General features: G+C 65.4%; 2 protein-coding genes across 5 annotated transcripts; both read right to left on the reverse strand.

Annotated features, from left to right (window-relative positions):
• Positions 1–429: 429 nt before the first annotated feature.
• ADAM8 (ADAM metallopeptidase domain 8) lies at positions 430–10,644 on the reverse strand. Of its 2 annotated transcripts, XM_055345825.1 has the most exons (24): positions 10,402–10,644; positions 9,478–9,581; positions 8,702–8,784; positions 8,462–8,540; positions 8,295–8,371; positions 7,806–7,989; positions 7,415–7,477; positions 7,238–7,306; positions 6,962–7,131; positions 6,529–6,610; positions 6,229–6,380; positions 5,971–6,148; positions 5,750–5,839; positions 5,445–5,634; positions 5,274–5,355; positions 4,749–4,911; positions 4,249–4,326; positions 3,563–3,647; positions 3,270–3,378; positions 2,709–2,867; positions 2,213–2,278; positions 1,947–1,997; positions 1,127–1,204; positions 430–908 (listed from the first exon to the last, which is right to left on the reverse strand). In XM_055345825.1, the coding sequence occupies exons 1-22, from the start codon at positions 10,442–10,444 to the stop codon at positions 1,958–1,960; spliced, it is 2,346 nt and encodes a 781-aa protein (XP_055201800.1). In that variant the 5' UTR covers positions 10,445–10,644; the 3' UTR covers positions 430–908; positions 1,127–1,204; positions 1,947–1,957. The 2 variants fall into 2 exon arrangements, with proteins under 2 accessions (XP_055201800.1, XP_055201801.1); XM_055345826.1 differs by lacking the exons at positions 430–908; positions 1,127–1,204; positions 1,947–1,997; positions 2,213–2,278; positions 3,563–3,647 and having other exon boundaries at positions 2,734–2,867.
• A 1,665-nt stretch (positions 10,645–12,309) lies between these two features.
• On the reverse strand, positions 12,310–27,920 carry TUBGCP2 (tubulin gamma complex associated protein 2). 3 transcript variants are annotated; one of them, XM_055300696.1, is made up of 17 exons: positions 27,639–27,920; positions 26,255–26,383; positions 25,362–25,535; positions 24,153–24,312; positions 21,880–22,087; positions 21,198–21,397; positions 20,680–20,869; positions 19,909–20,054; positions 18,395–18,575; positions 17,576–17,756; positions 16,665–16,837; positions 16,260–16,388; positions 15,716–15,836; positions 15,096–15,239; positions 14,476–14,604; positions 13,680–13,843; positions 12,310–12,697 (listed from the first exon to the last, which is right to left on the reverse strand). In XM_055300696.1, the coding sequence occupies exons 1-17, from the start codon at positions 27,786–27,788 to the stop codon at positions 12,562–12,564; spliced, it is 2,715 nt and encodes a 904-aa protein (XP_055156671.1). In that variant the 5' UTR covers positions 27,789–27,920; the 3' UTR covers positions 12,310–12,561. The 3 variants fall into 3 exon arrangements, with proteins under 3 accessions (XP_055156671.1, XP_055156673.1, XP_055156672.1); XM_055300698.1 differs by having other exon boundaries at positions 26,255–26,352; positions 27,639–27,749; XM_055300697.1 differs by having other exon boundaries at positions 26,255–26,373; positions 27,639–27,724.
• Positions 27,921–27,956: the final 36 nt, after the last annotated feature.

Raw genomic sequence — 27,956 nt, forward strand, 5'->3', positions numbered from 1 at the left:
GCCCTGGGAGCCGGAAGGGGCGGGGCGACGGGCCGGGCTGTTGGGGCCGTTGCCAGGAGACGGCTCCCGGAAGGGGCGGGGCGACGGGCCGGGCTGTTGGGGCCGTTGCCAGGAGACGGCGCCCGCAGAGCCCAGGAAGCCGGAAGGGGCGGGGCGACGGGCCGGGCTGTTGGGCCCGTTGCCAGGAGACGGCGCCCAGAAGGGCGGGACCGCCAGCCGTTCCCTCGGGCCCCCGGGCCGCCGCCATCGGGTGGGGGAGGGGCCCTGCTCGAGTCGCGGCGGGAAGGAGCGAGTTCACGAGCTCGAACTCCGCGTAGTGTAGCACACACACTCTTCCATCGATTTATTTATTTTTATTTATTTATTTTTTATTATTTTTTTATTTATGATAGTCACAGAGAGAGAGAGAGAGAGAGAGAGAGAGGCAGAGACACAGGCAGAGGGAGAAGCAGGCTCCATGCACCGGGAGCCCGACGTGGGATTCGATCCCGGGTCTCCAGGATCGCGCCCTGGGCCAAAGGCAGGCGCCAAACCGCTGCGCCACCCAGGGATCCCTCTTCCATCGATTTAATAACAATTTCCCATTACTTAGAACTTGATCAATAACTTAATCAGAAAATATTTTTCAACGCAGTTTCAGCCTGGCCGCAGGTGCCCCTGGAGGGAGGGCCGGGTCCCGAGTAGGGGTGCAGCAGGGGCGCGGCCGGGGTCCCGGGTAGGGGTGCAGCAGAGACGCGGCCGCCGCCTCGGCTCTTCCGTCAGCACTTCTCCGGGCTGACCTGTCCGGGGGCGGGGCGGGGGCCCAGGCCGGGCGAGGCCCCTTCAGCAGACGCAGCAGCAGCTCCCGCTCAGGCCCGTCACCTCCTCTGCACCCGGGGCTTCAGAGCCACCTTGGGAGGACCCCCGCCCTGGGAGGAGGAGACAGCGGGTGATGCTAACATGCATGTGCTCCCAGGAGCCGCTTTAAAGCCTCTGGAAATGCGGGTCACGGCTCAGCAACAGGTGTCACCCGTGTCCCCAGCGAGGCCATGTTAAAGCTGGCGGACAGTGAGTGTCCCCCACAGGGCGGTGCCCCCGCCCCAGTCAGTCAGCCCGGGAGACCCAGCGCCCTGGGAGGGAGGCTTACCTGTGAGGCACCAGGATTGGCAGCTCCAGTCCCGGGCTTGACCGGGGGCACCGGGGGTGGTAAGGTCGCCTTGACAACCTGGAGGACAGACCGGGACACTCAGACACCGTCTCACGCCCCCGTGTCCCGAGCAGGCTCTGCTCCTGGCCACCCCGCAGGCTTCTCAACAAGGTGCCCCCAACACACTCCCCAGCCCGTGGCTGCGCCGGGGACAGAACCGAACCCCATTCCGGGGCCTATCCCCCGACCTACCTCACTGCCCCCTCCTCTCCCCAGTGTTTCCCAAGAAAAGCTCTTAAATGGCCAGAATGTGGGTCTTTGGAAGTTCAAGAGCCAAGAATTAACTACTGAACTTTGCATGTTTGTATTTCAGGTTTTGGGGGTGGTGGGGTGGAACCAGGGAAGGCCCACCCCGGGGCACTGGCCACCCCACCCCTGCCCCAGGGAAGACCCTCGGTGTGCACAGCTCCCTTGTAGCCTTGACCACCACCACTCATTGGCCAGACCCCTTTCTGCCCCGTGGTCCCCATTTGTCCTGTCAAAGTCCCTCTAACCCTATTTTTGCAGCTTTTTAGTACGTCTAAAATGAGTTTAGGGCCTCCAGACACAGGCGGACCCTGGAGGTCACAGAGGAAGGAGTCATCTGCTGAGCATCTCTCAAAACATCTCTAGAAATCAGGTCCAAAGGGAAGCAGAGGACTTCATGGCGGAGGAGCCGCACACACAGCAGGGTCCGGCCATGGAGGGCCCCCACGACCATAGAGGGGCCCAGGCGCAGGGGTGGGTGGGGGGAGTCTCCCAAGTGGCCCAGGCTTCTCACCTGCTTGGGCTTCAGCTCAGGGAGGGGCGCGGCAGGAGGAGCAGGCCTGGGCTGGTGGGAGGGAGGAGAGCAGTCAGGTCCCCTGGGCACCCGGGTTTCTTTAGCAGATGTCCTCTCGGACAGCACCATCGACCAGCCCAGCCCATGGGGCAGCCGCAGCCCTGGGGTCCCCGGCTCAGCACATCCAGCCCCCAGCCCCTGCACTCCCCACCTCAGACCCACTGGGAACCCCCGATGGCCTGGCTGCCGGGCCCCCTGTGGCTCACCTGCTGTGGGGGCGGCCGGGTGTACACAGGAACCGTGAAGGCGGGGTTGCACAAGGTGGCTGAAGGCTGCGGGGAGCAGGGGCAGGAGCCTGGGTCTCACAGGGAGCAGCGCCCCCAGCTCGGGACGCAAGGCTCCCACCCTCCCAGGGCGAATAAACTGCGTGCAATGCACCGCCCCGCCCCACTGCCCAGCAGGGCCCAGCCCAGGTGCGACCCCCACACCCCCTCCCTCAGCCTTGTGGAGGGGGCTCAGGTGCTGGGCAGCAACAGAGGGCGTCTGGGCCTTAACACCTCCCGACTGACCCTGCAGAGGCCGAGAGCCTCCCGACCAGGTTCAAGCTCCCGTCCCGTCCCTGGCTCCTGTGAGCTCTCAGACGGTCCACCCCAAAGCCTGCTTCTGCCTCCCTGGGGCAGCCCTAAGCTGCTGGCGGGATGGCCCAAGGATGGCCCAAGGATGGCCCAGGGATGGTCCAGGGAGCGGGGATGCTGTGCTTACAGCGAAGGGTGGCTGCTTAGGGGTCGCCGCGGAGGCCATGGGCCTGGCGGGCTGGCAGGGGTGGATGGTGGGGCCCGGAGCCCCACCCTTGGCCGGCACGCCTTGCCCCTCGTGGAACAGGGGTTGGACAGCCCCTTGGCAGTCGCGGGCGCTGCGCTCCTGGGGAGAAAGCACAGCTGGTCAGTGTGTCCTGGCCTGGGGCTCTGGGCCAGGGACTCAGGGGCTCCCCTGTGTGTCCCTCAACCAGCAAGACGGGGCAAGGTCCCGAGGCAGCTCCGAGGCGGCGGCCCAGCATGCGCGGTGGAGAGCCGCTCCTGCAGAGCCCCCATCTTCCCAGGTGTTCTGGCACCAACTCGGGTGTAGACGGAGGAGCTCTGTCTGGGTCACCACCTCCGCCTGTCACCAGCGCTTGTCACCTGCACCCTGCCCCGCTCAGGGAGAGGCAGAGGCCCGAGGCTGCCTCTCTTCATCCTCCCGCAGCAGCAGGGCATTTCCCAACCGTGTGAGCACGGGAAGCGCTCCCTGCAGGTGATGGTATTTTGCAACCCGCAGCGGACTCACCTCCTACAGGTGGGGATCCAGCCCTTCCGGTAGAGGAGCATGGCCACCAGGAGCGCCAGAGCCAGCAGCAGCACGAACATCAGCACGCCCACCAGGAGGTCCCTGGACCCTGTGGGGTGTGGGAGGCCAGGTGTCAGAGAGCCCCGAGTCGAGTCGAGGACTGCAAACCCAAATCCTTAGCAGTGCCCCGAGGGGCCTGGGGGCACAGGGTGTCCTCCACCCCGCCCGGTGCCTCTGAGGGAGGACCCCATCAGGCTGTGTAGGCATGAAGGCCCCAGGGCGGCCGGGCCCACCTGTGTGCCTGTGCGGCAGCAGCTCTGTGCAGTAGGGGGGCGCCCAGCCCGGGTGGCAGTGGCACTCGTCCTTGTGGTTGCACACCTGGGGGTGAGTGGGGGTCAGGGCCCGGCCTGACCGGTGGGGCCCTGGGACAGGCCGTAGGGTCTGCTGAGGGGCACCCCTACCCCCTGGACCTCCACACCCCATCCGCTGCACCGCCCAGGGCCCAGCAGGCCAGGCCTCAGGCCGGAGAGGGGCTCTGCTGTGGCCCCGCCGATGGAGCTCCGCCGTGGGGCTGCCATAACCAAGGGCTACGTCAAAGGTGCTGACGGCAAGGCGAGCACGTGAGGCCTGCGGGGCACACCCCAGCCCCTGCCGTTCCGAGCTCTCAGGGGCCGACTGTCCCCGCATCACCTCACGAGTTATCGGTTATCAAGAGCTGATCGCGCTAGTCCATGTTCCGGATCGTTTCAAGCCTGCGCAGCCTGTGCCCGTGTGTCCACCGGCACCACTGCCCTGGACCTCTGTGCTCACCGGGGACGCCCAGTCCCCCCAGTTCCAGCCAGCAGGCCCGGCTGGGCCTCTCACACGCCCCCAGGGCGCTGGCTCTGCCCCTGCCATGCCTGGGCTCGCCCCCAGCCCGGCCCACCGGTCTCCTTCAGCCCCAGGGGGCAGGTGGCGGGATGTCCCCGGGCTCACGTACCCCATGGTTGTTGCACTGGGCGGAGCAGTTCCTGGATCTGTAAACTTGCAGGTGCTGGCAGAGTCCTTTCCAGCAAATCTGGGGGGCAGCAGGGGGCTCCTTAGGCAGACGTTCCAGACCCACCTCCACCGGCGGCTGAAGCCGACCATGGCCACTGCCTCCAGGGTCGCCCGGTCCCCGCTCCGTCTGCTGGCCAGCCAAGCCCACTGCCGTGCCCGGGGCCAGAGGCCTGGCCTCCGCCATGCCCAGGGGCGTGGAATGCAGGGCAGAAGGGTCTTCAAGCCCCGGGAACTAAGGGCAGGGTTTCCGGAGCCCCCCACCCCCCGCCCCTGCTGAGTCTCTACTGGGAACATAGAGGAATCTGTGTGCACGGCCCTTGGACCAGGGGCTCGCCCACGAGGGACGTGTGTCTAGGACCTGGAGGTCCAGCAGCCTGACCGCCTCATAGGACACGTCCAGGCCCACGTCTGGGTCACAGCCAGCCGATGCCCTGTCCTCACCCTGTCCTCGCCGCACCGGGTGCCCTCAGGCACGGGCTCATACCGAGCACCTCCCTCCAGGACGAGAGCCTGGCAGGTGCCCGTGGGGAAGGTGAGGGCGCAGGCACTCCGTTCCAGAGGCTTCTGTCCTCCCTCACAGTAAAGGACGCCACACTTGTTGACTCTGTGGAGAGGAGCATGCCATGCCGCCAGCCCTGCTGGGTCTGCTGCCCGGGGCACGCAGACTCCCCCCTTTGGAGGACCCGGAGGGCTACACGAAATGGGGCCCAGAGCCCTGGGACAGGCCATAGGGTCTGCTGCGGGGCATCCCTGCCCCCTGGACCTGTACCTACCCAGGCCCAGCCCCAGGGACGCAACCCTCCCTCCCACGAGGGCAGATGCTCAAGCCTGGGGGTCCTGGGGGCGGGTGGACCCCCTGGAGAGCCCCTGCTCCCCCCGATTCAGGGCAGCCTCTTGGGCAGCCCCACGCACAGGGACAGCCTGTGGCCCTGGACCCAGGGGAGCCAGCCATGGATGAGCACTTACCTGCTGGAGCCAAGAAGGAAACTGCCCTGGCAGCCTGGAGAGAGGCTGTGGGCGTAGCATGTCTCAATGGCAACCCGGGAGCCTGTGGGGGCCAGGAGGTCAGTCCCCCAGCTTGGGACACGCAGCCCCCTGCAGGCCTGCGGGTCCACGGCCAGAGCGCACAGGCCTCACCTGTCCCCCACAAGTCCTGGCACCTCTGGGCCAGCGAGGGGCAGACCCCATTGTAGCAGTAGCCTCCTGGGCAGGGCGTGCCGTTCTCCTGGAAGGCGTCCTCCGGGCACGCTGGCTGCTGGCCATCACAGTACTCCTCAAGGTCACACGCATCCTTTGGGGGGCGGCACAGCTCACCGGCAGGGGTCACCTGCGCAGCGGAGCAAAGCTCACGTGGGGAACGCAGGCCCCCACAGACCCACGCCTGCCCTGCTCTGGGCCATGTCCTCGGCCCCCCCCACCCCTGGCCGGGGGGCGGCACTCACCCTGCACTCGCGGCAGCAGGCGCCCTGCGCACACTCGGCCCCCGCAGCCAGCCGGCAGGTGGTGGCGTTGCAGCAGGGGTTCTGACAGGCCTGGGGAGTGGGGCAGGGCCCCGCAGAGGTGGGAGTGGGCTCCGGGCTGACCCGGGACGCCCTCCAGAAGCCCCCGCGGCTGGTTACCCGAGTCAGAGCACGCGGATGGGGCGGGCGCCCTCGGCCTGTACCTGGGGCGGGCCGCAGTCGCACTGCTCCCCACGCTCCAGAAACCGGTTCCCACACACGGGGTCGCCCACCAGCCGGTCGGGGTCCGGGGCGTTGGCCAGGCAGGCCGTCCGCGGCTTCTCCATGAAAACCTCCAGGTCCGTGCGGCTGCAGTGGCTGAACATCTTAGGGAACTCGGTGCTGGGGGTGCAGGGTGGTGCCTGTCAGGGGGTGGTGGGGGCGCCCAGGCAGCCCGCCCTGCGCACAGCCCCTGGCCTCACCCGATGCTGGCCGCCATGACACAGCCGCCGCCCTCCTGGGGCACCGGGCAGTAGCAGCCTTGAATGTTGTCGTCGTGGTCCATGCCCAGGTTGTGGCCCATCTCGTGGGCCATGGTGGACGCCACGCCGACCGGGTTCCCGAGGCTGTGGTCCTAAGGGAGAGGCCGCGGGGCTGATGCTCCCGCCCGCCGCCCGCCCCGACCCGGGCTGGGCACTGCCCCCCAACACCTCCTAAAGCATCGGCGCGTCCTCCCGGGGAGGCAGGTGCCCTGACCCTCCTCGCCCAGACCCCCTCCGCACCTGGTTCACAGCCCCCGACTCCCGGGAGCACATGGCCGACACCTTGGCCAGTCCCACGGTGGTCCCGGTGAAGTCGACCCCCCTGAAACAGCAGTGCACCAATGTGGACGCCCCGAAAACTGCCTCCCTCCCTGGGTTAGGGTCTGGGCTCTGCGCCTGGCACCGAGCACCCAGCACGCCCCGCCCACTGCCGACGATGCCCCGCCCCCGCCCGGCGCCCCGCCCAGCGCCCCGCCCACTGCCGGCCATGCCCCGCCCCCGCCCGGTGCCCCGCCCACTCCCAGCCATGCCCCGCCCCCTGCCCCGCCCACTCCCGCCCATGCCCCGCCCCCCGCCCACTACCGAGCCGGGGATGGGGGCGCCCTCGGCTCTGCGCCCAGGCACCTCCCCCGTCCCCGTCCCCCGTCCCCGTCCCCCCGCCCCGCCCACGTACGTGATGAGCTGTGCGTTGTCGTGCTGGTGCCGCCCCACCAGGTTCTCCACCCGCCACCGGAGGAAGTTCTCCAGGGTGGTGTCGGGGTTGGGGCTCACGTGAATCTCGTCCCCATGGTTCCAGATCTGCAGGCCCACCAGGAAGACCCGGAAATCGAGCTCCTGGTAGAGCTGGGAGGGCCGGAGAGCGCGCGGTCAGGCTCAGGGACAGCGGAGCCCCTGCCGCACCCCGCCCCCCCCCCCCCCCCCCCGTCCCCCGCGGGGAAGCAGCTCCCACCTTGTCCACGTGGTTCACGACCTCCAGCACCCGGCTGCGCACGGCGGCCCTGCTCCCCAGCTTCTGGAACTGCAGGGCGGCGGACCCTCAGGGGCCGGTGTCCCATCCGCCGCCCCGCTCCCAGCCTGCCCACCCCGACCCCCAACGGCCTGCCCCCCACGGCCTGCCCCCCACTACCTCTGTGCTGTCCACCACCACATACAGCTCCACGTATTGGGTGTCTCGGGCCAGTGGCCGGTTCTGGAGACACAAGAAACTGGTCAGCGGCCCCAGCCACAGTCCCCCTGGCCCTGGCCGGGTTTTCACACAGTGACCTGTACTCGGGTCCTGTGGCGGGCACCCTGCTCAGGACTCGGGGTGCCCACCCAGAGGCTCCAGTACGGGCTCAGGAGCGACCTCTGTAGCCACCGGCGAAGCCAGGCCCATCGGCCACAGGGACCACACGGAGATGCCCAGGCCGTGGGACTGGGGACGGCAGGTAGAAGCCCCCTGAGCCGGGCACAGGGGCGGTCGGGATGCGGGGTCCCTGTGCCCAGGGGTGGGGAAGCGGGCCCGGGCCTGCCCTCACCCGGGGCCGGAAGGCCGCCGACACCCGAGGCCCCAAGGCCTTCTCCAGGCTGCTGTCGCTGACCCCGCAGGTCCCGGCCTTCCGCAGCAGGTGCTCCGCTCGGTACAGCGCGTGCTGCCCCTCTTCACCGCCCCCCTCCAGCGGCTCGATGAGGTGCACGGTGGAGCCAGCCCGGAAGAAGCCCCTGAGGGCAGAGGGGAGCCAGGGGCTCTGAGTCAGCATGTGCGCCGGCCCGAAGGGCAGGGGCTCCTCTGGGGGCTCCCCCCACGCTGGGAGGGTCGGGGAGCTGCACACGGAGGGGGGGGGCATCCGGCCCAGGGAGCCCGCAGCCTGGGACCTGTGACGCCAGCGACCGGTGCCAGGTGCCAGCGATGGTGATGCCCGCGGCACGAAGGTCGCCACGCCCAGCCGGGCCCTCCTCCCTCCTGACCCCCCCAGCTTCTCTAGAGCGGTGGGGACGCCAGGCCTCCCCCGGTGTGCGGCACCCACCTGAGGCCCGCACAGGTGCTGAGGCTGGCGGCGGAGTCCTGCTGGCCCTCCACGTGGCCCTGGTAGAAGCAGTGATCCTGCGGGAGGGAGGGGGCGTGAGGGGGTGTGAGGGGGCGCACCTGGGCCCCCCTCTGCCCGCCCCCGGAGGGCTACCCTGGGGCTCATACCTGCCCTTGTACCTGCTCCACCACCTGGGAGCCGTTGGCAGCCCTGTAGGTCTCAGTGTAGCCCGAGCCCACCAGGTCCCTGGAAAAGAGCCACTGTGATGCCTTGGGCCCCCCTGTCCCCCCCAGAAGCTGCCGCGGGCATGGAGGAGAGGCTGGGCCAGGGAGCCACATGCCTAGGACGTGAGGATGCTGGGGGGCAGGGGTGGGACCAGCCTGGGGTGCTGCAACCCCTCCACTCACCTGTTCTTCCGCAAGTGCAGGGTGAAGGTGTGCTCTTGGGCCCCAAGGACGTAGCTCACACTCTCTGGGTACAGGTCCTGAGCCTGGGCACAGAGAGGGGTCCAGCGTGAGGGGCCTGCCCCCTGAGATCTGAAAGCCCCTCATGGGACCCTGGGGGTGTTCAGCGTTGGGCTAGTATTAGGAAGCTGGGGCCGGGCAGGCTGGAGCTCTACCTCAGTCTCCCCATCTGGGCACACAAGTAACCACGAGGATCCCGTTCCCCCGGGAGCAGGGGGAGGGGGAGACGGCGCCCCCTGGCAGCCCTGATCCAAGGTAGCAGAGATGGGGGCAGGCACCTGATGGAGCACCCCAGGGCAGTGACCTCTTGGGACAGGATGGGGCGAGGGCCCAGGCAGTAGAAAGCCTTCCCCGGACACTGGGGTCAGGACGGTGCTGTCCCTCACGCACCCACACCCATGTGGGTTTCAGGAATGCCCCAGGCCACCTGGCTTGGGGAATCCCAGCCTGAGGTGTGTCACCACCAACAGGCAGGGTGAGCCATCCCCTCCGGCCCTACTGGAGGACTTTGACTAATCCAGCCAGAGAGTGAAACTGGGCCCACCCCCTCCCGAGGGCAGGGTGAGGCAGGATGCAGGGAGGGGAGGCCTGGGGGTGGAGGGAGCCCCGGCAGAGGGGCAGAGGCGCCTCACCGCTGGCTGGGGCTGGGAGCTTAGCGGCACCAGAGGCTCCGAGGACCCAGGACAGAGCCCCCAGGCCAGCATCCTGGGGAGACCTACCAGGTGGGAGGGCAGGGCTCGGCGGGCTCGGGGCGCTGGCAGACGTCGGGGCCACACCACCTCGTACTGCTCCACATGGGGCAGGGGGGGCCTGGGGGCGGCCACTGCGGGAGAGAAGGGGCTCAGCGGGCCTCCTGGGGCGTCCCGGGAGACCTGGCTCCCCTGCCCTGGGTGGGGCCAAGCGGGCTGCCGCGGACGGCTCCTCCCCGAGGCCTCAGGCCGACCCTCCTGGGGCCCGGGGGTAGGTCTGGCCATCCTGCCCGTCCCAGCGTACCCCGTAACTGCACCCACCTGAGGAGCCCACCTGAGGAGCCCCTGGGCCTGCCTGCAGGTGGTTCCCCTGCCCGGATCCAGGGCTCCTGGGGACCCCACCACAAACAAGCCTGGGAGTGGGGGGAGGACCGGAGCTGGAGCTTCCTCCACAAGTCACCCGGCGAGACTCAAGACTCCACTTGGTCTCTCTTAGGGTGTTAACCGGAGCGTCTCCCACCATCACCGCCCACCCCGGGAGAATGGGCCCCTCCAGCCTGGAGCTGGGAGCCACGGAAGCCAGCCCAGAAAGCTCCCAGCAGCAGCGGCCGCGGGACGGAGGAGGGTCCCCACGTGGCTAGGCCACCCCTCTCCCTCTCTCTCCTGCCTACCTACCCCCCAGCTTCAGGTCACTGCTCCCCAGGCTGGGGGCTCTGGGCGGAGGGGGCAGTCACCCCAAGGCTCCGGGGGGAGATGAGTCGCCACCCCACCAGCGCTGGAGAAATGCCCCAGGCGGCTTCTCCCCAGTTCCCCTTTGAAGTTCCGTCTGCCACCTTGGGCCCTGCCGGTGACGGCTCCCCGCTGCGCGCCCCACCCGCCGCTGACCCAGAGCTGGGTGCCGGAGGCCAGGGGACCTGCGCGCGCCCAGGACGCCGGCCCCTCGCCCACACTCACCTTGCAGACACAGCGCGAGCAGCTGGAGCCCCAGGCGGCGCATGGCCCGGGCGCGCTCCGGGCGCACGGTGGGGATCCGGGGCCGGACCGGGGGGAGCGCGGGGATCCGGGGCCGGGACGGGGGCGCGCTCCAGGCACGCGGCGGGGATCCGGGGCCGGGCCGGGACCTGAGCGCCGTGTGCGGGATCCGGGTTCCAGGGACGCTGCTGGCGGGAGGCGGCTCTGTGCTGGGGACTAGGTCGAGCCTCGGTGCCCCGCCCCGAGAGAAGAGCCCCTGGCCCGCAGCTTATCGGCCCCTCTGACGCCGGGAGGGGCGGGGCTTGGGGCCCACGGGGTGGGGCTCGCTCTGGGGTTCCCTGCGTCCCTCCTGGGCCCCTGGGGGCTCCTGATCGGCACCTGGCGCCCAGCATGGGGCGGGGGGAGGATAGAATGAACCGAAGGGTGGCGGACAGACTAAGCCGGCCCCTCCTTGCAAGCCCGCGCCCTGCCCTGCCCCAGGCAGGTGAGGAGGCACAGGGTTGCCCTCAGGCCTGCTGGCCCAGTGGCCGCCAGGGGCTTGGGCGCGGCTGTGGGTGGTGGCAGGGGGTGTTCAGGTGTGGATGCGCCCTCACTTCTGGGGGAACAGAAAGCTGCTCACACAGCACCCCGAGCCTCTTCCTGCCCTGCGGGAAGGCAGCTGCCACGCACCCTGGCTTCTCTGGTGGGTCCCTGTCACCTGGGCCGCCGCCCCCCCCCCCCCCCGACCTCCTAAAACTGAATCTCCACGGTGCAAGGCGCCCAAGCCGTGCTCTGGACACGCTCCCTGGGGGACGGCACATCAGGTGTGAGCGTGTGTTGGCCAGAGGTCAAAGTTTAGCAGATCAGCATTTCCCCCAAAGCAAATGGCATAAAAAAAAAAGGGCAGGAGGGGCTGCAGACTGTGAGCAGCCCGAGCAAGGGTGACAGGCTAGAGGCGGTCTGGACGCAAAGGCCCTCCCCCGCGTCCCCGCGCTGACACACCACTTCCCCTTTCCAACAAGGTATGGGAGCCCCCTCCTTCCCAGCGATCTTGATCTCATTTCCTTCCTTGTGTGTCGCAATTATTTAAGAAAAAGTCAAAGGCAAAGCCCTGTATCGGCAAAACCCAAAGCCGCTGTGGATGCACCAGCGCCCCAGGCAGCTGACCGGGCCGCCGCGTGCAGCTGACGCCAGCAGCCAGGAGCAGCACGGCCTCCTCCCAGGACGCAGGACCCCACGCAGCCCACAGAACCCGCCTCGTGCCCCCTTCCCGCCCTCCCCACCTGCTGGTCCCAGGCACCAGGCTTGCCCAGAGCCCGGGACCAGGACACAAGGTTCCTGGGCCACAGGGCAGCACAGGAGGCCCCAAGCCGAGGGCCAGGGTCTGCTCTGCTCTCAGTGCGAGGTTTGCACTTCGGGGCTCTGCGCCTTCAGCCCACAGGCCACCCCCGGGCACGCTGCAGATTGGAAGAGGAAGCAGTCTGGCTTGCAGGGGGAGCTGCGGCCAGGCTGCAGGTGCCCACACCCCTGCCCTGAGGGGGGACCCAGCCTCCAAGAACCTGCTTCTCATTCCTCCTTGCCTGCCAGGACTCCCCCACCCCCAAACAGGTGGTCAGAGCTGAACTGGGACAGTGACACAGGACCTCTGGCAGGTGGGCAGCATGGTGGGAGCACCAGAGCAGGGGGGGGTCCCAGCTGTGGGGCTGGATGGGGTCAGGTCCCAGCCACCACCTTGGGCGCTCCGCAGGGCTCACACGGCCGGGGCCTGCGAGAGCTCGAGGACCGGGCTGCCCCCTAGCGCTGGAGCCCGGGAGCCCAGGACAGTGTACCTGGCCAGGTGTGGACACCTGGACACCTGAATCCTGTGCCCTGTGTGGATCTTGGTAACTGTCTCCGTATTGCTCCACGCCATGTGTTTCACTTTGTCTTTATTCGGGAACAAACACATTATAAAAAGTCCCCCTGCACAACTGAAGCTCACGGAGGCACGGCTGCGGACACACCCACTCTGGTGGGGGGTGGCTGCCGCAGAGCGGAACCCGGGACCCCAACAAACGAGGGCAGCGAGAGGGGCCACATCCAGACTTTAAACGGTAACAGCACGTGGTTCGGTGATACTCAGGTAAAAGCTTCTGAGCTCCTGTCTCCGCAGCACCTGCAGCCTCACTGAGCGGGGACGGCGACCCTGGGCGCTGATGCTGGGGGGGCCCGCGGGACGGACACCTGGGGGGCTGCCTTCTGGCTCCTCTCTGCAGACAGGCGCTCCAGCCGCTCCGTGTAGAAGCCATTGAAGTCCAGTCTGAGGGAGGAGAAGACCTGGCTCCTGCAGACGCCCCAGAGGCCCCGCCAGCCAACACGTCCACCCCTAGGCAAAGGGTCAGCTCTGCCTCGGGGGTGAGGGACGCCCACCACACAACTGCCGCCCCTGGTTTAAGCGATCCTGACGTCAGGACTTGAACACATGCACACTGAAGGCAAGACAACCCAAACCCGACGAGGGGTTCGGGCAGCGGCATCCCCAGCAGAGAGCCTGTCCGCCCCCCTCCCCTGGATGTGGGGCCGGCCCAGGCTGGGGGCACCTCCCAGGCCCTGTACTTAGGACATCAGACAGCCCCCAGCCCGGGTGCCCTGGGAACCAGCTGGCGACTGCTTCTCCCCCACAGAGCAGGGCGTCCAGGATCCTGCCAGGCCCACTGGTGGTGCGAACCTGCCCCAGAGCCACAGCCTGGCTGCCCAGCCTGACCCCCTGCACCTGTCCTCCCCAGTGAGCCCTCCTGAGTCCTCAGGAATGTGCGGCCACACCCCAAGAGTGTGCAAGGCACCTGCACCCCAAGAGCCCAAGCGCAGGGAAGGAGGGAGTGACTAAGCGCTGCCATGACCCCGCTGCTTGCTCCCAGTGACTTCCTGGTCGAGCAGCACCGCGGGTCCCATCCTCCCTTGCCCACACCCTGGCTGCTCATGTGAACGTGGGTGATGCTACTGCCGTGTACGGCCCAGGCTGGGGGGCCCTCCAGTGTTCAGGATCCCAGCTGGGGGCGCAAAGCGTCAGGGAGGCCGACGCAGCCCAGCTCAGGGACCAACGCTGGGGGCACGGACGGGGCAGCCTGACGCCCTGACGCACAGCACAGCGGGGCACACACAAGGGGACACAAACTACCGCACACGCCCATCGGTCACTTCAGGGAGGGAGGAGTGACCAGCAGCACATGGGACGCGAGGGGCAGACCTCAGCCCGCACACCTGAGCAGACCCAGCGGGGGCAGCGCACGGGAGGCACCCACCTGGAGATGACGCTGGCCATGCTGTGCTCACAGTCGCTGGTGCTGTAGAGGCTCAGCCTGGCCAGGAGGTCAAGCAAGTGCGCCGAGAAATTCTTATCAAACTTGTTGATGGTCGCCTCGAAGCTGGATGCCAGCTGAGGGGCGTCCACGTGCTCCGCCAGGTACTGGAAGGCACGGTCGGGCACCATGAGCGCCCCTGGCCCGACCGCGGCTCTCTACCAGCTTGGCTTCCCTTTCCCCTCCCTTGTCACAGAAGGGGTCTGGGGGAGTTTCCATGTGACGGAAGGTAAGGGGGCCTCAGAGAAGTTCCTGAGACGGCGGGACACAGACACGCTCTGGCTGGGCAGCGGGCGCCCTGCCCTGCTCCCACCACCACATGGAAGCAGGTCCACGCACCTCAGCTGTTCTATACGTGGCCCAGATTTTCAAGTGAAAACGGCGATTCCTCCCAGCGCCCTCTCAGCAAGGGAGTGGCCTGGGAGCAGGGGCCCGGGCGCCGTCCAGAGTGGGGCTGGTGCCCAGAGACGCCTGCCCTTGCAGCGAAGGCTGGACCCTGACTGGTGACCGCAGGGACCTCCGCAGGACACCCAGCCCTGCCCCGGACACTGCGGCCTCGCCCTGGAGCACAGAGGACCCGAGGACGGGACGGTCCGGGGAGGACACCACCTAGGGCGTGTCTAGGTTCTAACGAGAATGAACTTGTTGAATCAAAGGGAAGACAGAGCAGAGGGCGGCAGCGGGACTGCTTCCCGGGCGGCGGCCCCAGCACGGCCGGACGCAGCTGCAGGCCACGTACCTTCCTGGCGAGCTCCTTGCGGGCGCGCTCCTCCGCCCGCTCAGCCTCCGTGGGCGGCCCCAGCATCGTGCCGCGCTCCAACGTCAGCCGGCCCAGCTCCCCGTCCAGCTTCATGCTCTGCGTGAATTTCTTGGGGTCAGAAAGAGACGCTGCTGTCAGTTTCAAGGCGCCCGGCCCAGGTGAAGCACGAGCCAGTGCACAGCTGGGGGGGCCTCTGCGGATCCGGGGGTGCAGGGGCCCTCACGACTTCCAAGGGCGCCGTCAGACGGCTCGTCAATGCAGTCTCGTCAAGACGGCATCTCCCCAGGGCGAGCCCCATATGGACCTGGTTCCCAGGCTCCTGTTCCCCCACACTGGCCCCCACCTTGCACGCTCTCCTGCCGGCCCCGCCAAGACAGACCCCCCAGGTCCCGAAGCCCTGGTGAACCCCCGTGTCACCCCCGCCTCCCAACACTTAGTTCCTGTGCCAGCACTTTGGGGCCACTGCTTATAACTGAAACAAACACCTTCCGTGGGACACCTCCTGTGGGACAGAGAGCGCCGGGAGCCCAGAAAAGGCTCGGGAAAGCGGCCCAGCCCACGCCGGCAGGCAGGGGTGGGTGGCCTGCGTGGCGGCGCACCTGCATGCAGTTGGTAAACATGACGCACACGGACATGAGTCTGGAGAAGACTTTGAGCAGCTCGGGGTTGGTCAGCATGCAGTCCTTCAGACAGTTGTCCAGGAAGCTCGTGTGGTGGCCCAGCACGTCGTCGATGTTGGATGCCTGCGTGGAGAGAGGGCACCTGCCATGGCTCCCGGCACGACTCTGTGCAGGAACCAGACCCCACGCGGGCCAGGCTGCGGCTGTGGCTTTGCATGTCCTTGCCCCCAAAAGTCCACAGTTCTGGTTCTTAAGCACAGAAAGCAAGAAGGGAACGGTGCTGCTGGCCCTCACGCTTCTGGGACGCACCGACAGGCCCCAGGATGTGCCGCGGGGGCCGCCCCATCCCTGAGGCTCTCTGCATAAGCTCAAGAGCCAGGCGCCCCCGCCCCCAACACTCGCACACCCTCGCCGCGCCCACCCAGAAAGCTCCCGTGTGTACAGAGGGCTCGCCTGCTCCTCAGCAGCCGGGGGCCGGTGCGGCACTCAGCCCCTGGCACCTGGCCCACGCCGTTCCCGTGAGACCCTACTTGGTGCCACACACCCTGGGTGCCGTAGAGCCTCTCAAGTGCTGTGACAGGGTGAAAGCTAAAACTCACAGATTTCAGGTTTTTCTCCAGGATGTGCCAAGTCGGTTCCATCACTTCAAACATCATGTAGTACTGAATGTTCTGAACGAAGTTGAGCATCCGCTGTCGCAGAGTGAAGGCGCCAGCAAACCTGAGCGAGCACGCGGCAGTTACAGCGCGGGGGACGCCGATCCCGCCTCACCGCAGCAGCCGCGAGCCCTCTGCCTTGTCCGGGGCCCACACAGGTGCACACGCCGCCTGGTGTCACCCACCGGTGTGCAAAGCAGCCTGGCCAAAACAGGGTGCCCCGCCCACACTGTGCAGCTCCACGTGCGCCAGCGGGAGCCAACAAATACTCCCAGACCTCAAAGGGCTCACGTTCTGATAGACCCGGCCACCCGCACGCCGGCACCGACAGCGGAGGGACGGCCAGCGTCCACGTGGCGGGCCAGGGCCCGAGATATGTCGCGGACCTAAGAGCTACGGGAGTGTGGGACAAACTGCCTTTTTAAGGGTGTGAAGAGGGAAACCGTCCTGCCCTGAGGGGAGCATCTGAGTGTGTGGAATGACGCACCACTTTGCGGAGTGCAGAGAGTACTGCTTGGCGGCTTTGTTGCTGATCCAAACGTTGCAGAGCTGCCGCTCCACGTGCTTGCAGTAGAACATGTGCCTGAAGAGCATCTGATAGCGGGTCAGGGCCTTCCTGCAAGGGAGGAAAAGGTGCACAGGACTCTGACACCTGGTGGGTGCAGGTGGCGTCAGACACCCTGAGGCTCACGGCCGTGAGTGGCCGAGGCTTTGACGTCACTGATGCAGCTCTGCACCCTGGCCCCCAGGCCACCCACGCTGGACACAAAGGGAAGCGGAAAGCTGCTGGGAACAGTCCACACGAGGCAGCGGCTGAGCAGATACGATCCTGCCTTCCTGGCAAACCCGGAAGGGCATCCAGGGAACTAGTGCCAGAAGGATCAATGCTCACCTATTGATGATCAGCGACAGGGGCCACTTGACGACGTAGTCAAAAGAGAAGGCCTCCAGGCCACTCAGCGTGAGCTCAGTGGGGTCAGCATGGACCATCGCCTTCTCCTGCTTGGTCTCGATGGCCAGAACCCGCAGGAGCTGAGTGATGAGGTCATGAGGCATCAGGTCGATCTTGAGAAAGACAAAGGAAAGTGCTGCGTCCTGACCGCTGCCCCAGCCCAGCCGCGCCGCGAGCTGGGGAAGCAGGTCCGGATCCGAGGCAGGTCCCCCCGACAGACTGTGCTTCGGGAAGGCTGGCTTACAAAACGAGGCTCTGCCAATAAAGCCCAAGCCGCTTTCCACCAGAGTGAAGGAAGAGTACAGAGAGATCGTTTTAAAAATACCCAATGGTGTAAACGGGAAACCACACAGCAAATCAGAAAAGCCTGAAGCCCTTCGGATCCATGACTTTATTTTACCACAGCGCCAGGCCCATGTCGAAACAGGAAGCACGCCCAGTGACAGCAGCAGTCGACCTTCCACAGCGCTGGGTCGGGCGCCAACTGCTGGTTCAGCTGGAAAGCCCGTGCAACCGCTGACCTCCCCTAATACGAACAGCCTCCTGTTGACCCAAACCCGCACCGACACGGCTGCCGAGCGCCTGTTCTGTACGTCTTAGCACGTAGCGTGTCCTCATGGGGGAAGCTACAGGACACGTTAAGGAAACGCGCCTGCATCGCTGTCCTCCCCTGGTCGAGTGTGCGCGTGTGAACAGACCCGCCGGGTCACCCGCGTGCTGTCCGAGGGTGAGCTGCGGGATCACCGGCCGGAGCTGGCTCTCCTGGGTTTTCACCCGCAGCCTCCTGCTCAGACTGCTGCTCCGCCTCCTCGGACGTGAGTAGCGGGTCTGAAGGGTGCTCCCCCACCCACCTTGAGGTCATCCTTGAAGGGATCAGTGTTGGCGGTGCTCATGCGCAGGGCCAGCTCCAGCAGCGCCTCCAGACGGGTGGGCGTGATGTCGTCCACCGGCTTCTTCAGCTCCTCCTCGGTGAGGTCCATGAAGTGCACGAAGAAATCGCCCTGATCCATCAGGAAGTAGCGCTTGATGGACCTGCAGCGCGGGCGGAGGCAGGGGGTCAGCACCGAGGCTGCGGGACGGGACGGACGGCTGACAGAAGAGCTGGGCGCCGACGAGGGGCCCGCAGCAGAACAAGCAGTGCGCGTGGTGGGGGGGCGGGGGGCCGCACAGCCCAGGGGTGGGGCCCGAGCCCAGCTCCTCGCCCGCTAGCACCCCGCGGAGAAGTACCCCGCAGAGAAGTACGTTAGACCATACTGGGCAGTCCGACCCCGCTTAGCTCCGACACCAGAGGAGGTCGGTGCGGGCGGGGTGGTATGGCCGGAGACCAGGAAGGGGGGACCAGCGGCCAGCTCCACACGGGCAGAAACGAACCGCTTTGGCACGGTGAAGGACCCGGTGTCCTGCTATGGCAGGAGACGCTGCCCACAACGGGCTGCAGGGCCTTGGCCGAGGGCAAGACTGGGAAGCTGAGCTGCCTCCAACAGGCGACACAGGCAGACACGGCCCCGCTGGGCCCCTGGGAAGCACGACCAACACGGCAGGGTTCTCAGGCTGGAGCCCACCTGCCAGCGTGCCCGCTTTTGTATCGACAGAGCCACTAAAAGTAAGTTTCTGGCCTCAGTCAGACGCCAGGAGGGTTCCAGATGCTGAGCTGAAGGCAGACAACGCACCTCAGATGCGCCACGAGCTCCTTCTCTTCCATCAGGAAGGCCAGCAGGACCTTGCTGGCGTAGTTAAAAGCTTTCTCGATTTGCTCCACATATGCCCGCTCCTTCAGAGTGTAGATGATCTCCTTGGCCACCGGGCAGGTGACGTCGTGGCCGCACTCTCTGACGACATTCAGGTACTTTCCTAGCAGACAAGGAGCAAGCAGATGAAATCCCTAGTACCCCTACGCTACACCACAGTCCGCTGGCTGGCGGACTGAACACCAGGTGGCAGGACGGTTCCGGAGCCCGGCACACAAGGCAGAGCAGTGTCCTGATGCCCACTCAGGACACAACCACTAAGCGCTGTTAACGGGCCAGACTCACTTTGATCTGAATTTTTCTAGCAAAGAGCATGGCAATAAGTTCAAAGCTTCCCAGAGAAGATTCTCCATCATCTTCCATCCCCCTCCTAGGTTGCTGAGTCCCTCTGGGTGGCTGCCAGCGTGGCCAGTATGCCCGCCCTTACGTGTTTCTACGTCCTGTCTCCTGCACACGTGAAGGTGACCGGAACACCACTCGGCCACAGAGGCCCGTGTCCTCGACTGCTTTCCTATGGTGCTTGGTGTCATCGTGACCCCGTGGGACGTGCATCTCTGGCCCTTGTCCCTGGCTGCCGGCACGGAGCTCCTGAAGCCCCTTCCACGCACACCTGAGTTCACGCCCGTGGGGTGACTGTGGGCAGCCCCCAGGCAGCTCGGGAACCAGCCCTGTGACTGGAGGCCTGGAGCGTCCGGTCCCACCCCGATGCCGGGGACGGGAGAGGCAGGAGGCGGGCAGATCGCCCACGGCCAAGGATTTCATCGGTGGGGCCTGTGCCACGGACGCTCCCTGACACTAAGTGAAGGGCTGTGGGGAGTTTCTGGGGTGGTGGACACGTCCACACGGGGGGCGCACCCGAGGCCACGCGCACAGGGCTCCTGCGCCTGCCCCCGCCCAGGCCTCGCCCCCGGGACCTCTTCACCCGGCTGCTCGCGTGTCTCCCTAACAGCCCGGCCACCCGGAGAGCGGTGTGTCCCTGCGTTCTGGGAGCCGTCCTAGCGAGTCCTCAAACCCCGGGGGGGCGCGGGAACCGCCGATCCGCAGCCACGTCACACAGGTGCGGGTGGCCCAGGGGCTCGGCACTTGCTGACCTGGGGCCGCCGCCCTGAACCTGCGGGGCCCCTGCCAACCAAGCCTGGGGGGTGGGTGTCGGGCCTGTGGATCCCACAGACGACGGGCGGGAGCTGGACGCTGTGGGGAGAAGCCACACGTCTGGGTCGCTGTCAGCGGGACCGGTTCTAGAGGTGAGCAGTGGAGGAGAGCACCCGTGGGACGGGCCCCGGGGTCAGGGAACGGAGGCCAGTGCCCACAGGCAGAGGGGCCGGCTGCCAGGCACAGAAGGCCAGGCTGAGGGGCAGGGGGGCACCCGCCCCGCAGCAGGAGCACGACGAGAGCCACGGGAGGACGGGCGCAGTGGCCTGGGGCGCAGGGCTCACCTGTGCTGAGGACCTTGCCCGCCATCTTCTGCAGGAAGGAGGGGATCTGCCGCTGCACGACCGTGTACCTCTGGTCCCAGTACTTGTCGTTGTAGTCCTCCTGGATCTTCTCCTTCCGCAGCTCGTGCTCCTCCACCATGAACTCGCTGGCAAGCACAGGACGCGCTCAGGTGGCGAGCCCCCCCGACAGGTTCAACAGCCAGTCCCCAGCTGTGAGGTGGCCCGAACCCAGCAGCCCCTCGGGGGCTCCAAGGACGTCCAGGCACAGGCTGGGGTCAGCTCTGTCTAGTGCCCGCCGCCAGGGGTCTGTGGTGGCCCTTCCCTCCCTGCGAACACGGGCAACACGACGACCCTCACAGCAGGGCTGCGGCCCCTTCGCGCCTGTTTCAGACGCCGCTCACGCCAGCCACGGTTCTAAGACCACGTTCCTCCTTAGGACTGTCCCTCAAACCGCTGATGGAGACACTACTCGGGCCATGACTGCATCTCTGAAGTATGTCAGCCAACATACCTCAACCCGACAGCATTCTCGTGAGCCGTCCTCGTGAGCCCCCTCCACGGAGTGAACACATCACAACGGCAAGGAGCCCACAAACCGCACTAACCGTGGAGGAGGCCAACGGCAGGAGGCCGGGAGCCGCCATCCGAGGGGTCTGGAACCCCGTCACGTGACAGAAGGTCCCCCGGGGCTGCGGGGCTGCAGGCGGGCGTCTGCTCTCCCCGTGTCTCCCTGCGTCTCCCCACGTCTCCCTCAGGCTCCGCGAGCCCTACCTGTAGGGGTCGTTGATTATCCCTCTATAGATCCACTTTTCCAGAATCTCGAAGTAGGGCACGCTGGCAGCCTTGGTGAGGTACAGACACAGCTCCTGCGCCTGGCTGTCACCCGTGTAGTTGAAGCTGCGGTCGTGGAGAAGGCTCAGCGTGGATCCCCCCACACACTCGCCTTTATCCACCGAGGTGGCTGCCAGGAGGAGGAGGCGGCACTCAGGGCCGAGAAGGACTGCCCGGGGCTCTCCCAGCTCCGTCACGACAGAGCGGGGCCTCCTGCAGGCAGATGCCTCTTTTGCAGGATCGGCTCAGACCCTAAGCTCAACGAAAGCTTATCGGTAAGAGCTTCCAGAGTTCTCCTCCCACAAACTAAAACATGAAGCCACACGGGCTTTGGCCTCACACTCTCGTGTCCAAGTGAGGAATGCCTCTGCCCGTGCCTGAGCTGGGAGTCTCCCCTTCACCCACCACGACACGTGCCGCCCGCTGCCCCACAAGCCGGGTGGGGGGCAGGCACGTACCCAGGGAGGCCAGGATGTCTACGGTGCGCATGGCGGGCTGGATGTAGAACCAGAGCTTCTGAAGGGACAGGAGACCCTGCCTCTGCAGCTGCTCCAGCTGCGTGACCAGGATGAGGTACTCCTTCACCAGGGTTCTCATGGCGGCCGCCAAGGCATGGTTCACCTGTCCGTATTCGAAGGAAGACTTTTCTTCGATGAACCTGGGAGAAAAGGAGCACCGGGGTCCTGTGGGCACGGGAATCTACATTTTCAAATCGGATGTCAGATGTTCCCTTTGGTTTTTTTAAAGATTCTATTTATTTATCTGGGGAGGAGAGAGCATGAGCTGGGGGAGGGGGCAGGGCAGAGGGAGAGGCAGACGCCCCACTGAGCAGGGAGCACGACAGGAGCCCGAGATCACGACCTGAGCAGCAACCAAGGGCTGGACAGTCGGCACCCCGAGGTCAGATGTTCGGACTCCCCTCCCCACTCAAGGTCTTCTCCCTCAAGGGAACCCGTAGACACCAGCCCCTGCACTGGTCCCAGGCCCTTCAAAACCATGCCGGGTGTGAAAGCAGGTCACAAGACACGGATGCTCTCTGGATGAGGACTCGAACGAGCTTACAGACACAAAGTGCAAGCTGCGGGGGTCAAGAGCACCGGGAAGGCCGGTGTCCAGCCGCAGGTCCCGTCGGGCACCCACCTGGTCACCGTGGAGTAACTGGCAGCCACCGGGAGGATCCTGTTCACCAGCTCCCTGATGGACAGGTCGAGGTTGGGATCCACGAGGAAGGTGCGGCTCTGCCTCCCGGTGAGGGGCTGGGCGGTGATGTACCTGCCGTCCACACCCACCAGCACGTAGAGCAGGTCCTCCACCACGGCCGACTCCTGGGAGGCCAGGGGCAGCGTGCCTGTGGGCCGCAGACATCAGCCGGGCCGCGGCCCCGCCTGCAGGGCCCCCCACTCCCACTGACCTAATCTACTCAGTCACGTCCCCGCTGGTTTCTCTCTGTTAGTCCCTCAAACAGTCACGGGCGCGAGCATCGGGCTGCTCCCTGGGATCTGAGTCCTCCCAGCGAGGTCCCCAAGGCTGGGATTCCAGAAGCACCACAAGCACAGGGCAGGCGGAGCCGGGGCTGCACCGCAGCCTAACGCACCAGGGACATGGAACCCCCCGACACAAATGAAGGCTTGGCTGTTAAAGGATGAAGTAAGGAACTGAAGGAGCGCTCCTGACACACGCTGTCCTTACGGCACCGGTTACGACTTCGGGTCTGGGCCGCTGAGGGACATGAAGACTTTCCTTGAAGTCTTTCAAGTGCCGACCATTTCCAGCGCGCCTGCACCGCAGGAGGTGCTTTCCTACCACCACCCAATCAAGGACAGTCACATGCCACCAACCAGGACCACCCGCCAAATGCCTCCTGGCCCAGGCAGCTCCCTATCCCTCTCGTTGCACAGCCCCGGGACAATGCTCGCCCTCCTCCCCAACGCCTGCTGGGACAGACCACCACGCGGCCCCGCTTTGCGCAGCTGGCCCCACGGCACCCGAGAACCGGGGCTGGCAGCCCAGGATGGTGCTGCCCCGCACGTGCACGTGGCAGTTCACAGAAGCACGGCTGGCGTCACACACCTGCACACCAGCCTGCTGACGGCAGGTCACGGGCCCTGAGCACACCAGCCACCTGTCGTGTGGCCGGATCACATGGCATTCAGAGCCACGCTAACTTCAAGCTCCATTTTCTCTCTGCAAGTGCGATGGCCATCAGGACTGTCCTACTCACAGCTCCCACGGGAGCCCCAAGGATCGGCCTCCGGCTTCTCAAGCACAGGCGTGCCTTCCAGGACCCGCCGCCAACCCTCGCCACCACTCACTCAAAATCCGAGCACCACCCCGGTCAGAGCCCCCAGAGCACTCGGGGGGCAAGAGGTGCAGCACTGGGTCAGCTGCTCCTGGGTGGGAACCTCGGCTTCAGGGGCAGATGCCCCGCTGCCCCCCAGGGCCCCGCCCACCCACGGAAAAGGACGACCCTGCAAGCTGTGCCAGCAAGAGGCCGGCCGAGAGGAACCGCTGCGGTGGCACAGGCAGCCTGGAGCCTGAGCTCTGCAGGGACAGGGACAGCCAGGGGGAGGGGATACGGTACGGGACGTGTGGCCAGGAGGCCAATCCACCAGCGTCTCTGCAGCTCACCAGGGTCTGGGGAGTCCAGAGAGGCTACGTGGGGCACAGGCCTGAGGCTCAGGGCCGCTAGCTCTGGGATGATGGGCAGCCACAGGGCGGCAAGGCAGGATGTGAGGCTCCACACCTCCGGCCGCCTGCACCAACGGAAAGAAAGCTAAACACCCAATCCTCAGCCACGCCAGTGGCATCTCAGTGCCCACTGCCAACATTCAGCTGCCGGCCCCATACGAGGCAGGGCAGATCCAGAACATTCCTCTAACACAGAGAGGTGGGAGGTGCTGAGCCCCAAGCCAGTGAGAGCAGGACAGTGTCTGGGCAGGAGGGGCAGATGGAGGCGGGGGACCTGGGACCAGGCTGGTGCAGCGGGAAGGAAGCAAACGCAGGTGCCCACCCCAGCTCCAGGACCTGATGAACTGTGACAGGAGTCACCACACGAAAGGTGGAGACACTAAAGGGAAGGTCGGGAGCCCCACCAAAGACACACAACAGGCAGATGGCCACATGAGACCCAATTCAGGGAGGTGTCCCGAGGGCAGAGATCCAGGAATGGGGGGGCGGGGTATGATTCCTTAAAATAAACAAGACCTCCCTGAAGAGGGAAACTGGCAAGGAAGACCCGGGAGCGAGCCCCGAGAGTCCCTGTAGAAGAGGACGTGGGGGAGGGGAGGAGAGACAGAACTATCCAGGCACAGCGAGGACATAAGAGCCGGCACCACCGAGACCCAGCACTCAGGGAGGACAGGGCCCGCGCTGCTCAAAGGCGCCCGAGGGGTAGAAACGAACACACCACATACCTATGGGCACAGCCGAGTCCGTGCTTACACCCGAGCCAGTCAGGAAATCCCCAACCAGTGTGGGTCTCTCGTATACCCAGGGCGGGAAGACAGGGAGGCGCTGGCCTGAATTTTTTTTGTTCTGCTTATCTCGAAGCAACTTTCTTGTAAGTTCCAGAGACTGGCGAGGATATTTTCAAAAACAAAGAGAAACGTACTTTTAGTACAAATACTTACAGCCGACATCTGTGACACTAGAAAAGTCAATCCCTGAATCACTCAGCAGGAGGGTTCAATGGACACGTGAAGAAACGAAGTGAGGGTCTCCATGCCCATCGTGGCACAAGGCGCTGGGGACCAGACAGGGACCCGTCATCAAGGGCTCGGTCTGTGCGGAACCCACAGGCCAACCAGGAGCACCGGCAAAGGACTGCACCCTTCTGGGGAGCACCTACACACTCAACTGCTTTCCCCTGGTGGCATGAAATCTAGACGTCACCTGAGGAGTGAAGACGAGGCCCCTGTGACAGCCAGCTAGAGAAGGGGGCCCCTACCTGGGTCCCCCAGGGCAGGGGAAGGCCAGCTCCTGCACATGCCCAGAGCAGAGGCCCTCCTGTGGGACCAGCCACCAGAAGCTGACCAGGGCAGTTGTAGGGGCCGGACTTTTAGAAGCACCAGGGTCAAGGGTGGCCAGCAAGAGGGCAGGTGTCGACTGCCTTGTCATCTGTCACATGGGGCAGCAGTGAGAGGACACATAAGGTGCCGATGTGTCAGAGCCACTGAGCTCGAGCACAGGCTCCACTGACACCCTCACGGGGTGCAGCTCGGAGGGGCCCGCGAGGCCACAGAGGCACCACCACGGGAAGGCACAGACCAGGGCGGGACAAGAACCAAGAGCAGAATAAAGCAATACCCGTAACAGACAGAAAAAGGCACACAAAAAATTATAAGCTATAATTCTACAAAAAGAAACTGCCAAAAACTAATCAAGAGAAACAAAGAATCAGATTTAGGGAGGCTGAGATCCATGTGAGTGCCCCCCACAGGCTGGCCCCACAGCCCAGCAGGTGGGAACCTGCCCATGCCATTCCACTGCTGGGGGGGGGGGTGTCATCCTTGCAGAGGAGGTCAGGAGCCAACCCCGCAACGGCCAAGCTCCTCTCTAGGGGGCAACAAAGATGCACACGTGCTGCAGCAGGTGCAGAGCCTGGGGCAGTGGGGGCGCCCTACCTGCTGCAGCGAGGTGCCCGTGGCCACACTGCCAAGCTGCTTCCGCAGCTCCTCGAGCTCCTGCATGGACAGTTTGGAGGCCGCGGTGGGGGCACTGAAGTTGGTGCTGCTGCCCGAGGCATTGGCTGCGAGCTCGGCGCGTTCTTTCGCGTTTTGTTGTAGATACTGCAGAGTCTGCAAACACACAAGACCGTGCATCGCAAGGGCCAGCCCCCACTTCGTTCCCAAGTGCAACCAGCACGTGCACTTGTGTGTTCCCGTGAGTCCCTGAGCTGCGGCCCACTGTCAGTGTCCAGGAGAGGAGGACAATGCACTCCGCAGCCAATTCCCAAGCTCCGTTCCCAAGGGCACAGCCTCTTCCCTGCGCTCGGCCAGTTTCCCAGGCTGCACACTTCCCTTTATCCGTCCCCGGTGTGGGGAGTCAAGGTGCCTGGCCGCAGCCTTCACCCCTGAATAGACCCTGGGCCTGCGTGGGGAGAAGACCGAGCATGTCCCTGGCCGCTCCCGGGTGTGGTGGCTCCTTCAGCCTCGACACTAAGTGCGTCCACAAGGAGCCCACGCGCAATTCAAAGCAGACAGAGACACGGCGAGGAGCAGGGAGGTATCACTGTAATGCTTCTCAAGTCTGTGCCAACATGAGCTGCTGTTCATTCGGAGGCACCACGAGTACATTCCTACATTCCCTCGAGGTGCTACTAGCACAAGGCAGAGAAAGATGTGACGTGTCAGGGGCCACATGTGGGCAGAGACCTGCGTTACGCAGCACACTCGGAGCACATCTGGTGCCTAGAACGTCCGTTAGAGCAACCCCAAACCCCACCACTTGAGCTCCCTCAGAAACCTGCGACACGCCCACCTTTCCCGACGCTCCCGAGGCGCCCACCGGCCCTTACCTCTCGGTCTTCCGTGAGTTTTGATAACAGGTACACCAGCGGATCAAGGTTCCTCGTGTTTTTGGATTTCAACTCATCATATTTCTTTAGAAAGTCTTCTGGGGTACGAGAAAATTCTGCTATTTTAACCTCGAGAGTATAAACGTGAGAGATTCAGTAAAAACACACGACTTTAAAAAAACCTTCCAAAAACTTAAACACAGAAACCAAAGTAAGTGAAATCAGGCAGGCTACGCGATCACACACCTCTGAGATAAGCCCCGGACCCAACAGAACATCGATCGTCAAACCTACGTGCGGTCCCCCCTGTAGTTTCCCTCCTGTTCTGCTTCCTCAGCCTGAGATCAGGGAACCACCACTTAGGCTTTTTCTACCAGTTTATGCATCACTTTTCACGGCCACACTATTCCCTCTGGAGCCAGGCACAGGCTCAGGGCTCGCGCTTACTCGCTGATTCAGGCCGGCCCCTTGGAATACATCCGCTTCTGTGTTCCCGAGAGCTGCGTCTGCTCAGGGAATTCTTCTAATTGCCCCCGTGCCCTTATTGATCTAGTTAAATAACTGAAGCGCTACGACTAACGTCTCTGAAGATGAACTTCTCAACTCCATTTCACCGAGAACCCATGATTCTGAATCACAAACTACTTGAATAGACAAAAAAAAAAAAAAAAATCTGCTTTAAAGAAATTTCAAGGGCCGCCCGGGGTGGCTCAGCAGTTTAGCGCCGCCTTCAGCCCGGGGCGTGATCCTGGGGTCCCGGGATCCAGTCCCGTGTCGGGCTCCCTGGTCGGCGTGGAGCCTGCTTCTCCCTCTGCCTGTGCCTCTGCCTCTCCCTGTCTCTCTTGAATGAATGAATAAAATCTTTAAGGGATCCCCGGGGGGCTCAGCGGTTTAGTGTCGCCTTCGGCCCAGGTCCTGGGGTCCCGGGATCGAGTCCCGCGTCGGGCTCCCTGCACGGAGCCTGCTTCTCCCTCCGCCTGTGTCTCTGCCTCTCTCTCTATCATAAATAATCTTAAAAAAAAAAAAAAAAAAAGGGGGGGGGGATTCCGATACAGTTGACAGGAGCGCGCTTCCCGTCCTGGTTACTAGGCCGTCCCACACCCAGCGCGGGGCTCGAACCCCGACCCGAGACCCAGAGTCACGGGCGCCACCGCGGAGCCTCCTTTCCATCCAGCGGGATCCGAGCGTCCCCCGTGGCGGGCCCGAGAGCTGGGGCCGGCGCCGCCCCTGGGCCTCCGCGTACTCAGCGGGGAGGGGGCCCAGGGCGCCCCGGGGAGTCACCGGGGCGGGCGGGGCGGGCGGCGGGTGGCGGGCGGTGGGCGGGGCGGGGACGGGGTGGGGGCGGGGCGGGGGCGGGGCGGGGCGGGGGCGGGGCGCGGCCCACCTTGGCGCTGTGCGCGGACACGGTGGTCGTCACGTACGGGGTCCGATTCTTCTGCAGCAGGTCGATGTAGACCTCGGCCCCGTCCCCCCCGTGGACCCGCAGCAAACTGAGCAGCTCGTTGACGTCGTGGTGAATCCGAAACTCACTCATGGCTCCGGCGCTGAGGCATCCCGCGGCGTCCTCCTACAGCGGCAGGAACCCGGCCACGCCGCAGCCGCCAGCGCGCCCCCGAGGGGAACCGCGCAAACCACGCCCGCGCCCCGGCCCGGCTCCCCGCAGACCCCGCGCGTCCGCCCGCGCGTCCGGCCCCGCGCCCGC

Source organism: Nyctereutes procyonoides, unplaced genomic scaffold (assembly GCF_905146905.1).
Source record: "Nyctereutes procyonoides isolate TBG_1078 unplaced genomic scaffold, NYPRO_anot_genome, whole genome shotgun sequence".
NCBI lineage: Eukaryota > Metazoa > Chordata > Mammalia > Carnivora > Canidae > Nyctereutes > Nyctereutes procyonoides.